Below are 13,567 nucleotides of genomic sequence, written 5' to 3'. Positions count from 1 at the left end.
GACTATCTGCTAACATGCATGGGATTAAGACCCTCCACTGCAAGGCCGGTCCTTATGTTATGATATAGTTGATATTTTGTCATAGATGGAGCACATGGAACAACAAAAAAAGACCAACTCTTTTCTAACGGAGCTCCGAGATATAAGGTCACAAGGGAAAAGATAGGTGGAAGAAACGGTCACCCCACTACAATCTAAAGATTTGAATTTTGAAGCTAATCGTTATGATGACTTCTTATATATGCAGTTTGCTGCAAGAACTGTGACTAATAGGCGCCGCTAATTATGCTAGTCTTTATGGTGATTGTACGCCAATTATGCTAGTCTTCATGGTGACTGTAATTAGTAATTATTGATTGTATATTGTGACTAATAGGCGCCGCTAATTATGCTAGTCTTTATGGTGATTGTACGCCAATTATGCTAGTCTTAATGGTGATTGTAATTAGTAATTATTGATTGTATATTAGTGGTTATTGTAATCATCTCCAAAAATAGGAGATCCCATTGGACCATTATATATTTGATTATTGTCAATGAGAAAAGGCAACGGAAATTATCCCATTCTACATGGTATCACCCTAGGGGGTGTTTGGTAGAGAGATTTGAGGGTGGAGAATTGGTTTTCTCTTGTTTGGGAGAATTAGGCGGAGAATTGGGCGGAGAATTGGTTTTCTCTGAGAATTGGGTGTAGGCAAAAAGTAGAGAAATCCAATTCTCTCCATTTGGAAGAGAAATGGAATTCTCTCTGCTTCTAAATCGCGTCTCTGCTCTACTCCGTTCGCGTATGATGATGATGATGCTCCGACCGGCGATGGTGATGATGATGCCGACGTCCGGCACGGCGGCCGACGCCGCAGCCACGTCCGTTCGCGTCTCTGAGCCAAAACGAAACCCTAAATCGCGAGGCGGTGTTGCGAGGCGGAACCCTAAATCGCGGTGTTGATGTTGCGCGGCGATGATGATGACGCTCTACTCCGTTCGCGGTGTTGCGACGCGTCTCTGAGCCACCATTTCTCCACCATGATGATGCCGAGGCGGAACCCTAATCACGTCTCTGCTCCCGTTTCTCCACCCATTTCTCTATTGTACCAAACAAAGGAAATGATTGTCAATTCTCCACCCATTTCTATTTCTCTCAAATTCCATTTCTCTCCCATTTCTATTTCCATTTCTTCCCATTCTTTTTCTCTGTACCAAACACCCCCCTAGATCCTAATACCTATTTTTCAAAACCCTTCTTCCGCCATCTTTTCTGTCTACTCTTACCTTCCATCCCCATGGCCGATCACAAGCTTCATCCAGCTGTCACCGTTTCAAACATACAAACCTTCGTCCCTATCACCCTAGAAAACGAAGACTACACCACCTGGTCGGAACTGTTTCGAATCCACTGCACGACGTTTCTTGTGGCTGACCACCTGGAACTCCGTCGGTCCCCGACCACCGGTTCACCTTCTACCGATAAAGAGAAGCAATCAGATGCTCCCTCTGCCGACTTGTGGGAACGTCTCGACGCATAGTCCTCCAATGGATCTATTGCATCATATCCACCGGCCTACTAAAAACTATAATCATGAAGGGCACCACCGCCCATGACGCTTGGAAAGCCATTGAAAACCTTTTCCAAGACAACAAAGCCACCCGAACCCTCTTCCTCAAACAAAAATTCACAAGCACTCGCCTCGAAAACTTCTCATCCAAGCATGAATACTGTCAGGAGATCAAGGTCATTGCCGATCAACTGAATAATGTTGATGCCACACTTGACGAACAAGATCTTGTTCTACAAACCATATCCGGCCTCACCGAACAGTATGAAACCGTTGGCACCATACTCCAAAACACCAAACCTTTGCCCTCGTTCTTTGAGGTCCGATCTCAGTTGTGCATGAATGAGACTACAAAAGTCAATCAGGACCTCCACTCCGCTAACCAAACCGCAACCGCCCTTCACGTCCAAACCCAAACCCGCTCGTCATCCACCATTCACAACAACACCGCCTCCCAACATAACTCCAATACTTCCCGCGGGCGAGGCAGGTCCCGTGGTCGCGGCCGGGGCCGTTCCACATCCTCGCAGTCAAACCGTGCAAGGGGTCAGCCCACTTATTCAGCCCAACCTCATCACCCTTGCATAATCTTTCCAAATAATTGGGCCTCTACCCAATGGGCCTCTCCTCTAAACAACACTTTTAGCCCACATTCAAACACAGCACCACCGTGTCCCTACACATCCACCCACCGGCCCACTGGATCACAAGGCATTCTGGACCCACGACCCGCACAAGCTCACATGGCCCCCTACAGCCCAACGCCAACCGACATTTCCCAGGCACTCTATACTCTCTCTATGAGTCAGTCTCCAGACCCGGTTGGATACATGGACACCGGCGCCTCTGGTCACATGGAGCAACCCGGTATGAATTTCCCTTATGTTTTTACTTGCACTAACAAGCAAATAATTGTTGGCAATGGCACCACCATTCCTGTTATTGGACAAGGCAACAAAACTTTACCACCACCCTTCCCACTTTTAAAACTAAAAAATATTCTTTATGCTCCTAACCTCATCAAAACCTCATCTCCGTCCGTCGTCTAACGACATACAACTTACTTTCCATAGAATTTGACCCGTTTGGTTTTTTTGTGAAGGATCTCAAGACCAAGGAACCTATCCTACGATGCAATATCTCGGGAGACCTCTACCCTCTGACAACCAACTTCATTAAACATCCCACCAAACCTACTGCTTTAGCTGCTGTCACTCAAGACCGTTAGCATCAACGACTTGGGCACCCGGGCAACTCGTTATTGCATTCGTTAAAGTCTAGTTCCTTTATTGATTTTAGTAAACCAAATACTACACTTTATCAATCTTGTGTTTTCGGCAAAAGTGTATGACTTCCATTTTATGATTCTATGAATAAAACTCATTTACCTTTTGATATTATCCCCAACGATTTGTGGACCTCCCCTGTTTTAAGCACCGGCGGTCACCGTTATTATATTCTGTTTCTGGATGATTTAACAGATTTTCTATGGACTTATTCACTAACAAATAGATCTCAAGTTTACACCACCTTCACCAATTTCCATAACCATATTTGATGTACATAAAATTATACATCTTTTCAGCATCAAATAATCTCTAAAAAACTGCAATTTTTATCAAATAACATAACATAAAAGACTAATTATCGTAATAAATGTAATTTCAGGTGAAACCAAGCCCCAAATGAAGAAACAAACGAAAAGACGAAGAAAAACAGAAGAAAAAACAAGAAAAGCAAAGAAACACGCCCCCATGTTTCTGGAACCAGAAAAGATAAAAATCTACAAGATGACAAAAACTGGGAACAAAAGCACGGGGTCGTTCCTCTCAGCCACGGGGCCATGGACGTCTACTAGAAAAAACAAAATGAATTTAGCACATGTCACTAAAAAGCACGAGGGCGTGCCTACGTGGACACGGGGCCGTTCCTTTCTCTCCAGATTGCCTATAAATAGTGGCTCATGTTGCACTCATTTAGTGTGCCTTGAAAAGAATTGTATCCGGTTTTCCCTTACAAAAACACACACTAACACTCACATAGAAGATTTAGTGAAGAGTTTGAAGGCTTGGAGGTCATCACCATCAACCATCATTATCATCCATCATCATCATCATTAAGAAGGAAGATTCATCTACATTTTGTTAGATTGTTCCAAGTTTAATCATGTATTTGTTATCATCATTCATCTTAATGTTTATCATCATGCTCATTATGAGCTAAACTCCTTTTACCATCTAAAATCTATGAAGAAGCTTTGTTTTACTTGATAATTATACAAAACATGTGGTGTAGTCTAGGGATGGGCAAATTCGGGACTGGTACCGGTACCGATTTGGTACCGTCGGTACCGAATCGGTACCAACATTTTGAGTTTCGGTACCGGTACGGTACGGGATCGGTATTTCCTAAAATTTTACCTTAAATACCAGTACCGTCCCAATCCCGTACCTGTACCGGTACCGAACCGAATATTTCGGTACCAGTACCGGTACCAAGAATCCGCGATTTTCGAGACCGGGATTTTCGGGACCGGGACCGGTCGGTACCGGTACGGTCTCGATCTCATCCCTAGTGTAGTCTAGTAAAGTACATGGTCATATTAAAATTATCTTTAGATGAGAAATGTTTCACCATCTTAAATTACTAATTCAAAGTTGGTGGTTGTCAATTCTATTGGCAATCGTTCATGATCGATTAATGTTCTTGAAAGATAGAAATACTTTGATACATTATCGAAACATGGATCCTTATATTATACTTAGAAATGATGAGATATAAGTTATGATGTATTTCTCTAAGTCTTAGTAATCCGAAAATGGCTTTGCTTAGGATATCATGCTAGTTGAAGAAATCATATGTTAATGGAATGTGTAATTATAACCTACATAAATCAACCGATAGGAGGTTGTGTGACTAAACTACAATCACCCGAAGTTGTTAGAATTGGTATTTGAGAAATCGAAGTCAATCCTAATCTTTCTACTTTACGAAACTACTTGCCAACTTAAATTGACATCATTGAGGTGACATGGCATTAGGAAAGGGTGGACTTTTAAATGCGCATGTTACCTCCTTAGTGCCAAAGATGCTCACTTAAAGCTTAAGGAGCTATCTATCATATATTGCTATGGCAAGTTTACCACATGTTTGAATATTAATTATCAATGCTAAAATGGAGTGGATTCTTGATTTTAGATGGTAACCTTCGCATAATTGAACAACTCGTTTAGAATCTCTCGTCTTGGTCACCTATATATTATATATAAGTATTTATATTTTATAAAAAGTTCAAAAATTAATCCCAAAATGATTAAAACCTCCGATTAAAGTAAAACGATGATTTATTGTTAGAAATATTTGTGTCCACGGATCGATACTTGGTTCTTACCAATACTATTCTACATATACGATAGGTACACTCGCCTATTTTGTGTGTGTTTAGTCTTTGTATAAATCACTTTTATAAATTTAAAACACGATCTTGTGCAAAAAAAGCTTTAATACCCAAATCATCCCATCTTTCATATATTTCACCACACCCACAACACACATCAATATTCATACACAGTTCGAACGCAAAATTAAACGATTCCAATGTGACAATGGCACTGAATACACAAACAATAATTTTAAACAATTTTGTCACATCCATTGAATGCAATTTCGTTTCTCCTGTCCCCACACCTCCTCCCAAAACGGAAAAGCCGAGCGAAAAATACGAACCACTAATAACATGATTCGCACTCTTTTATCCCAAGCCTCCTTACCTCCATCATTTTTGCACCACGCTCTTGAAACTGCCACTTACCTCATAAACATTCTCCCGAAAAAACCCATAAATTCTTATCCCCCACTACCCTTCTATATAATGTACTTCCAACCTACACACATCTCCGCGTGTTTGGTTGCTTATGCTACCCCATCACCCCCTCTACCACCATAAATAAACTCGCCAACCGTTCCAAACCGTGTGTCTTCCTTGGTTACCCCTCAAACCATCGCGGATATAAATGTTTTGATATCTCTAACAATCAAATCTTCATCTCTCGCCACGCCCAATTTGAGGAGTCTATTTATCCCTTCTCCATACAACACTCCAATACCACCCTTGACTACAATTTTCTATCACCTCCATTAAACCCCCTCTTCTGGAATAACATCCACACTCCCACCCCATTGTCCCACTCAACTCACACCAATCCTCCCCTACCTCTCAACAATATAGTCCACATACATCTACTACTGGCCCAACTCCCGTACCTCTATAGCCCAAACTACTTCACCGGCCCCTACCCCGCCTCCTGTCCATCTTTCGGACCCATGGCCGAATGCCCAGACCCCACCTTAGCCCTCACCTCAGCCCACGGTTCCTCCCTCGGTTCCTCAACAACCGAATCGTATCATGCGCACTAAAGTAATGGACGGTATCACCAAGCCTAAGCAATTGTTCAACCTAAACACTACTTCTATTATCCCAATCCTAAGAAATCCTCACCTTGCCTTGTCCACACCCGAATGGTACGACGCCATGCAAACTGACTTTAGTGCACTTATTAAAAATGAGACTTGGGAACTAGTACCACGCCGATCTGACATGAACATCATTCGCAGTAGGTGGTTATTTAAGCACAAATTTCGTTCAAATGGCTCTTTAGAACGATACAAAGCAAGGTTGGTATGCGATGGTCGTAGTCAACAGGTTGGCATTGACGGTGGTGACACATTCAGTCCGGTGGCAAAACCAACCACCATTAGGACCGTACTGACTCTGGCTCTCTCTCAGTCATGGCCCATACACCAGTTAGATGTTACGAATGCCTTTCTACATGGCCATTTACAGGAAACCGTCTACATGCACCAACCGATGGGATTTCGCCATCGAAACTACCCTGACCATGTCTGCCGACTCAAAAAGTCTCTTTATGGCCTCAAACAGGCACCCAAGGCATGGTATCAACGGTTCACTGATTTTGTTATTCAGCATGGCTTTACCCAGTGCAAGACGGATAAGTCCTTATTTATATATCACCACGATCATGATGTCGCCTACCTTCTCATCTATGTGGACGATATCATCCTCACCACCTCCTCTGACCTTCTCCGGCAACGGCTCATGACTATTCTTGCAGGTGAATTCGCTATGAAGGATTTGGGTCCCTTATCTTATTTTTTGGGCATTTCAGTCACTAGAACGGGTGACACGCTTTTCCTGTCCCAACATGCATATGCCAAGGATATAATTCATCGCGCAGGTATGGACTCATGCAAACCTGTTGCGACCCCGGTGGACACACAGAGCAAGCTGCCCAGTAAACCAGATCCGTTATTTGATGACCTTACCACCTATAGAAGCCTTGCAGGTGCCTTACAGTACTTAACCTTCACAAGACCTGACATTGCATATGCGGTTCAGCTAATATGTATGCACATGCATTCTCCTTGCATAGCTCATTGGAACGCACTTAAGCGTATCATTCGGTATTTACAGGACACTGCTGACTACGGTTTGCATCTCCATCATTCTTCGGCACTCTCCATTCGTGCCTACACAGATGTTGATTGGGCCGGTTGCCCTGACACTCGTCGCTCTACGTCCGGTTATTGTGTCTACCTCGGTGACAATCTGGTTTCATGGTCCTCTAAGAGACAATCTACCATTTTCTATTCTAGTGCCGAGGCCGAATACCGCGGAGTCGCAAATGTGGTTGCAGAGATATGTTGGCTACGTAACCTTTTACTTGAATTGCATCGCCCACTAACAAAAGCATCCTTAGTCTATTGTGACAATTTCAGCGCCATTTACTTATCAGGCAACCCGGTTCAACATCAGCGAACCAAGCACATCGAGCTCGACATTCACTTCGTAAGAGAACACGTACAAAAGGGGTTGGTTCGTATTCTTCACATGCCCTCCTGCTTTCAGATTGCAGACATTTTCACTAAGGGTCTGCCTCGGGTCCTCTTCGATGATTTTTGGTCCAGTCTTCACATATGTTCACCTCCGGCTTCGACTGCGGGGGAGTAATAGACGCCGCTAATTATGCTAGTCTTTATGGTGATTGTACGCCAATTATGCTAGTCTTCATGGTGATTGTAATTAGTAATTATTGATTGTATATTAGTGGTTATTGTACCAATCATCTCCAAAAATAGGAGATCCCATTGTACCATTATATATTTGATTATTGTCAATGAGAAAAGGCGAGGGAAATTATCCCATTCTACAGTGACAACTAGGGATTTCAGTGCTAGAAGATCAAATTTTGACTACTTAAATCTGAAACTAGATCACAAAAATCAAACTAAAAATCAACTTTGTTTTGTTTTGTTGTTCGAGAACTTGTGATAGTAAGCTGGTTTGGGAAATTTCCTTTTCTTTCACTTTACAATTAAAAGAAGCATTTTCAGTTTACTTCCATATAAAAGGTACGAATATATAAAAATTTAATGATGATTAAGTCCTTTTGAGTTTTGACTATTTCAACGAATACATAAACTATTAAATCCATTTGCAGGCTGAGGCTAATTTCCAATTGAATCCGTACATATCATTTTTATTTCGCCATTTTTATACAAATTTTGGAGAAAAATGAAATGTAAGTCGCGAAATAGTTTAAGATGATACCGGCAAATGATTTATTTTGTTTTAAATAAATTTTTATATCACTTATTCGGTTAACGTAGTTAGTCAATTCGTTACCTTGAAGCGCCACTCGTGTTCTACAGTACCTAAAAACAACACTAGGTCAAGGTATTCTCCTTTCCAAGGATGGGAGAACAAATCTCACTGCCTACTGCGACTCGGATTGACTCGGATGTCCCATGACAAGATCTGGAACATGATATTTATTACTTTTAGGGGGGCTCTTATATCATGGAAATCAAAAATTAATTGGTTGTTTCTCGATCATCTGTTGAAGCCAAGTACCGTGCGATGGCCTCCTCGAGTGAAATTCTAAGGCTGCTATGGTTATTAAGCGAGTTAGACATACTCAAATACCTTGTACCGGACCTACACAATTATTTTGTGACAACCAAGCAGCTAGACACATTGCTAACAATCCGGTTTTTCACGAACGGACCAAACATGTTGAAATGGATTGTTGTTATGTTAGAGAAAGGGTTGAAGGAAAAAAATTCAGCCCGTGGCGATCAACACAAAGGAACAAATCGCGGATGTTTTCACCAAACCGTTAGGCACACAATGCTTCCATGATACTCTGCTTGACAAGTATAAAGATAAATGTTTTTCATATTCTATTCACAAAATACATGGAGTACAAATAGAGAGAGATCCTCGATTACAGGAGACAATCAAGGAAAGATATATGGAAAATACAACAACCTTGACTATGTATTTAATCTAGAATATTCTACTTGTTTAAACTAAGTGGCGGGAATTGATATTGTTGCATTTGTGTTAATACGCCCCCGCAAGATGGAGGTTCCGTCGGAAACACCAATCTTGGACCGTAACTTTAAAAACGGAGCTCTAGACAAAGGTTTTGTAAGAGCATCAACTAGTTGATCTGTTGAATTGATGTGATGAACTCGTAGGGGTGCCAGCTGCAACCTTTTCACGAACGAAATGATAATCTAAAGCCATATGTTTCATGCGCGAGTGATACACGGGATTAGCACACAAGTAAGTCGCTCCGGTGTTGTCACAATAGAGTCTAGGTGACACATTCACGGGAAGACTAAGTTCTTTGAGGAGATTTTCTACCCACGCGAGCTCGGCGACAGCATTAGCAAGTGCTTTATATTCCGCTTCAGTGGACGATCGAGAGACCGACTTTTGGTGTGCAGATTTCCAAGAGATGATATTGCTACCGAGATAAAGAATGTAAGCCATGGTAGAACGACCAGTTGTAGTGACACCTCCCCAATCAAAGTCGGAAATGGCGGTAAGCTCTAAGGGAGATTTCCTTTTCAAAAACAAGCCATGATAAACTGTTCCTTTGAGATAACGAAGCAAGCGCTTGAGAGCTTGCCAATGCGTTTGAGTAGGTTGATGCATGAATTGTGCTAGCTTGTTAACAGCAAAAGAAATATCCGGTCGCGTGAAAGTAAGATACTGAAGAGACCCCACAAGTTTACGATACGGTGTCGGGTCTACTTTTGGAGTACCATCTTCGGGCATCAAGACTTGAGATGAACATAATGGAGTTTGAACCAATTTTGCCCCATCCATGCGATGCAAGATTAGAAGATCATGTATATGCCTATACTGAGATAGAAACAAACCATGTGTAGTGGGTATAATTTCCAGTCCCAAAAAATGACTAGGATACCCCAGGTCTTTTACTGAAAACCGAGATGCAAGACTGTGAACAAAGTCATTCATGAACTCATTGTTGTTTCTTTCCAAAAGAATATCATCAACATAAACTAAAAAATAGCACATGATACCATTGCGATTGTAGATAAAAAGTGAGGCATCCGCATGAGATTTGGTGAACCCAAATCAACTAAAAAGGAAGTAAGAGCCATATACCATGCACGTGGTGCCTGTTTAAGACCATACAGGGATTAGCGCAGTTTGCAAACATGATTCGGTAATTTTGGGTGAACATAACCAGGAGGTTGTACCATGTAAACCTCCTCTTGTAAGTGTCCGTGTAAAAACACATTATTAACGTCTAATTGACGTAAAGACCATCCCCGTGATAAGGAAATAGAAAGCACTGTGCGTATAGTAACGGGCTTGGTAACCGGACTAAAAGTGTCAAAATAATCTTTACCGTATTCTTGCAAAAAACCCTTTCCAACGAGACGTGCCTTATACGTGTCAACGCTACCATCGGGATGGCGTTTGATGCGGAAAACCCACTTACATCCAATCGGTTGTCGAGAGGATGGAGCAACAAGTTGCCATGTTTGATTCCGAAGTAGGGCGTTGTACTCTTCATCCATGGCCTTAAGCTAAAGCGGGTCTTTAGATGCTTAAAGGTAGGTATTGGGTTCAAGAGATTGAGGTATAGGATGAACAGTGGTGGCATTAACAAAGTGAGAATTGTAATATTTTGAATTGGGTTTCCTATTTCTAGGCGGCAAAGAGGATGGAGACGGTTGCGTTTCCATGGAAGAGGTAGTCGCCGATGAGGCAAGGTGGGGTGAGGTGGTATCCGAATGTGTGGAGGTTGAGTCGGAAGACGGGTTAGGCGAGTGGGAATTAGGAATGATGGCTGAATGATCAGAAGTAGGGAATGGTGCATTTGAGATGGAAAGTGGAGTTGTTGGTTCATGGCATGGTAAGGTGGTGGGTAGTGAGGAGTCTGCATGGGAGGGTGTTACCACATGCAAAGGTACTGGTTGAGTGGGGTTAGATGAATTTGTAGGGGAAGCATGCGAAGGTGATGATGGAGCATTAAATGTAGAAAAAAGTTCATTTGTAGTGGGAAGTGGGTACGGTTTTGAAGAGTTTCCTTTAGACGGGAAGGTATCCTCTACAAAGGCTACATGTCTAGAATGATAAAGACGATTGGCTCGTGAATCTCGACATTTGTAGGCTGATTTGGACGTCGAGTAACCTAGGAAGATACATGGTTGGGAGTGGGGTTGTAGTATGGAAGTGGCGTAAGGTTTAAGCCATGGGTAGCATAAGCAACCAAATGTTTTAAGCTTTTTATAATTGGGTGACACACGATAAAGCATTTGATATGGCGATTTGGATTGAAGAATTGGTGTCGGAAGGCGATTAATAAGATAAACCGCGGTTTGGAACGCATGAGACCAAAAGGAAAGTGGTAAACCGGCATAATGTAGCAAGGCGAGGCCGGTTTCCACAATGTGCCGGTGACGGCGCTCAACGATTCCGTTTTGTTCAAGGGTATGCGGGGGAGTGGTGTAATGAGAGATCCCCATGGATTGGAGAAAAGGTAAAATACCAATGTATTCTCCACCATTGTCAGTGAAGAGGGATGTGATGTTGGTTTGAAAGAATTTTTCCACAATTAGTTTGAATTGGGAAAAAATGATGGACACATCGGATTTGCGTTTGATAGGATAAAGCTACACATATTTAGAGTAGTAGTCCACAAACACAACATAATATTTAAACCCATCAATAGATTGTTCCACCGGCCCCCATACATCCGAATAGAGAAGTTGTAATGGTTTATTAGCAACAAATGTATTCGGTCCAAATGGCAACTTGTGACATTTATTAATAGCACACGATTGACAATGCAAAGTAGAGCATGACAAAGACTTAAAACTAAGACCAAGGTCTTTACAAAGAAATTGAAAAGTACGAAAACAAGGATGTCCAAGTCGATGATGCCATTGGAGTGGTGATACGGATGTTGTTGCGTTAACTTGTGGAAGTGAAGACAACCGATTGAGGTAGTAAACATCATTGATGTTCTCCCCCCGCATGATGCCTGTTTTGAGATCCTTCACAAAAAAATAAAATGGAAAGAATTCAACGGAAACATGATTAGTACGACATAGTTTAGCGACCGAAATTAAATTAGTACGCATGTTGGGAACACATAAAATATCGGGTAAAGATAAAGGTTTGGTTTTGGTGGAAAATTGAGTTGAACCAATATGAGAAATAGAGAGACCCGTACCATCACCAAGAACAATTTCGTCGGGACCACCATATTCTGAAACAGATGAGAGTGTGGCCGGACATGAAGAGAGGTGATGCGAGGCACCACTGTCCATCATCCACATCTGAGAGCCCGGAGCAAAAGTGACAACATTGGCAATGGGATTTGATGAGGAATTGTTGAAGACAATCTGATTCTCTTTCAGAAATCTAGCAAGCTTCCTGCAGTCACGTGTGTCGTGACCTGAGATGTTACAAAAATTGCAGATTTGATTGGTCCGATTACCGGAGGAACCTGGTTGAAATTTGTTCGACCGAGATGGCCGCTGGGATGAAGAAGACGAATGAGCCCGGGTATTCCGCGTTTGCGAGTCATGGAACGAAGTACGAGCATGTTGTCTTTGGGTCGCATTTGCAGTAGAAATGATTGGAGTAACAGATTCTGCTAGTGTCAATGATCGTTCAAAGTCCACAAGCTTATCAAAGAGTTCCGGATATGAGACCGGGGTTTCTCGTACCTTAAGTGCAGCAGCAATGGAAGTGTACTCATCACCAAGTTGGGTGAGAATATGGACCATAAGATCCTCTTCATCAACCGGACTCTGAACAAGAGCCAATTCATCGGCAATGGAACGCATCTCGTTGAGAAATGCGGCAATAGGCCTGGTTCCCTTGGGGTTCTTTGCAAGTTTAGATTTCAAAGAGATGATTCTGGAACGTGATTTGCTTGCAAAAGAAGAGGTTAACCTGTCCCAAGCTTCTTTGGCGGTGGAAGCCGATGCAATGAGCGGTTGGATTTCATCGGAACACGATCCGAGAATTGCATTGAATATGACCGATCATGACGAAACCAGGTTGCATACTCAGGTTGGCTTTGACTGTTTCCTTGTCCGTAACAATCTTTGGTGGAGCCGGATTAGCACCAGTGATAAAGTTGTCAAGGTTAAGACCGATGAGAGTGGATTGCACATGGCGTCTCCAGACGGAAAAATTTTGGGCAGTGAGTTTGATGTTGAAGTGGGTGGAAGCAGTGATGGTGATAATGGTGTTTGAGGAAGCCATTGACAAAGAAGGAATATGATAGGTAGGATCGACTAATATGACTCGTAGGAGTTTTTAAGCTCTGATTACCATATAAAGATAAATGTTTTTCATATTCTATTCACAAAATACATGGAGTACAAATAGAGAGAGATCCTCGATTACAGGAGACAATCAAGGAAAGATATATGGAAGATACAACAACCTTGACTATGTATTTAATCTAGAATATTCTACTTGTTTAAACTAAGTGGCGGGAATTGATATTGTTGCATATGTGTTAATAACAAGTTGGTCATTATTAACCTTCATGCGTCAACTTGAGGGGAGTAATAACCGACATATATTATTTCTTTTCTCGTGCACCTTGATTTGAGTCTTAATTGTCTACTTTATTTTTGGCCTTTTCTTT

At 42.0% G+C, this 13,567-nt stretch overlaps 1 protein-coding gene across 1 annotated transcript; it reads left to right on the top strand.

The window, feature by feature from the left end:
- The first annotated feature begins 1,576 nt into the window (after positions 1–1,576).
- Positions 1,577–2,602, top strand: LOC143544697 (uncharacterized). Its single transcript, XM_077036734.1, has one exon. It carries the CDS (start codon positions 1,577–1,579, stop codon positions 2,600–2,602), a length of 1,026 nt encoding a protein of 341 aa, XP_076892849.1.
- Positions 2,603–13,567: the final 10,965 nt, after the last annotated feature.

This window comes from Bidens hawaiensis, unplaced genomic scaffold, assembly GCF_021521415.1.
Source record: "Bidens hawaiensis isolate Kalapana, Puna unplaced genomic scaffold, B.hawaiensis_p1.1 tig00013690_1, whole genome shotgun sequence".
NCBI lineage: Eukaryota > Viridiplantae > Streptophyta > Magnoliopsida > Asterales > Asteraceae > Bidens > Bidens hawaiensis.
The sequence above is the reverse complement of the archived record's forward strand: the minus strand, read 5'-3'. Positions and strand labels throughout refer to the sequence as shown.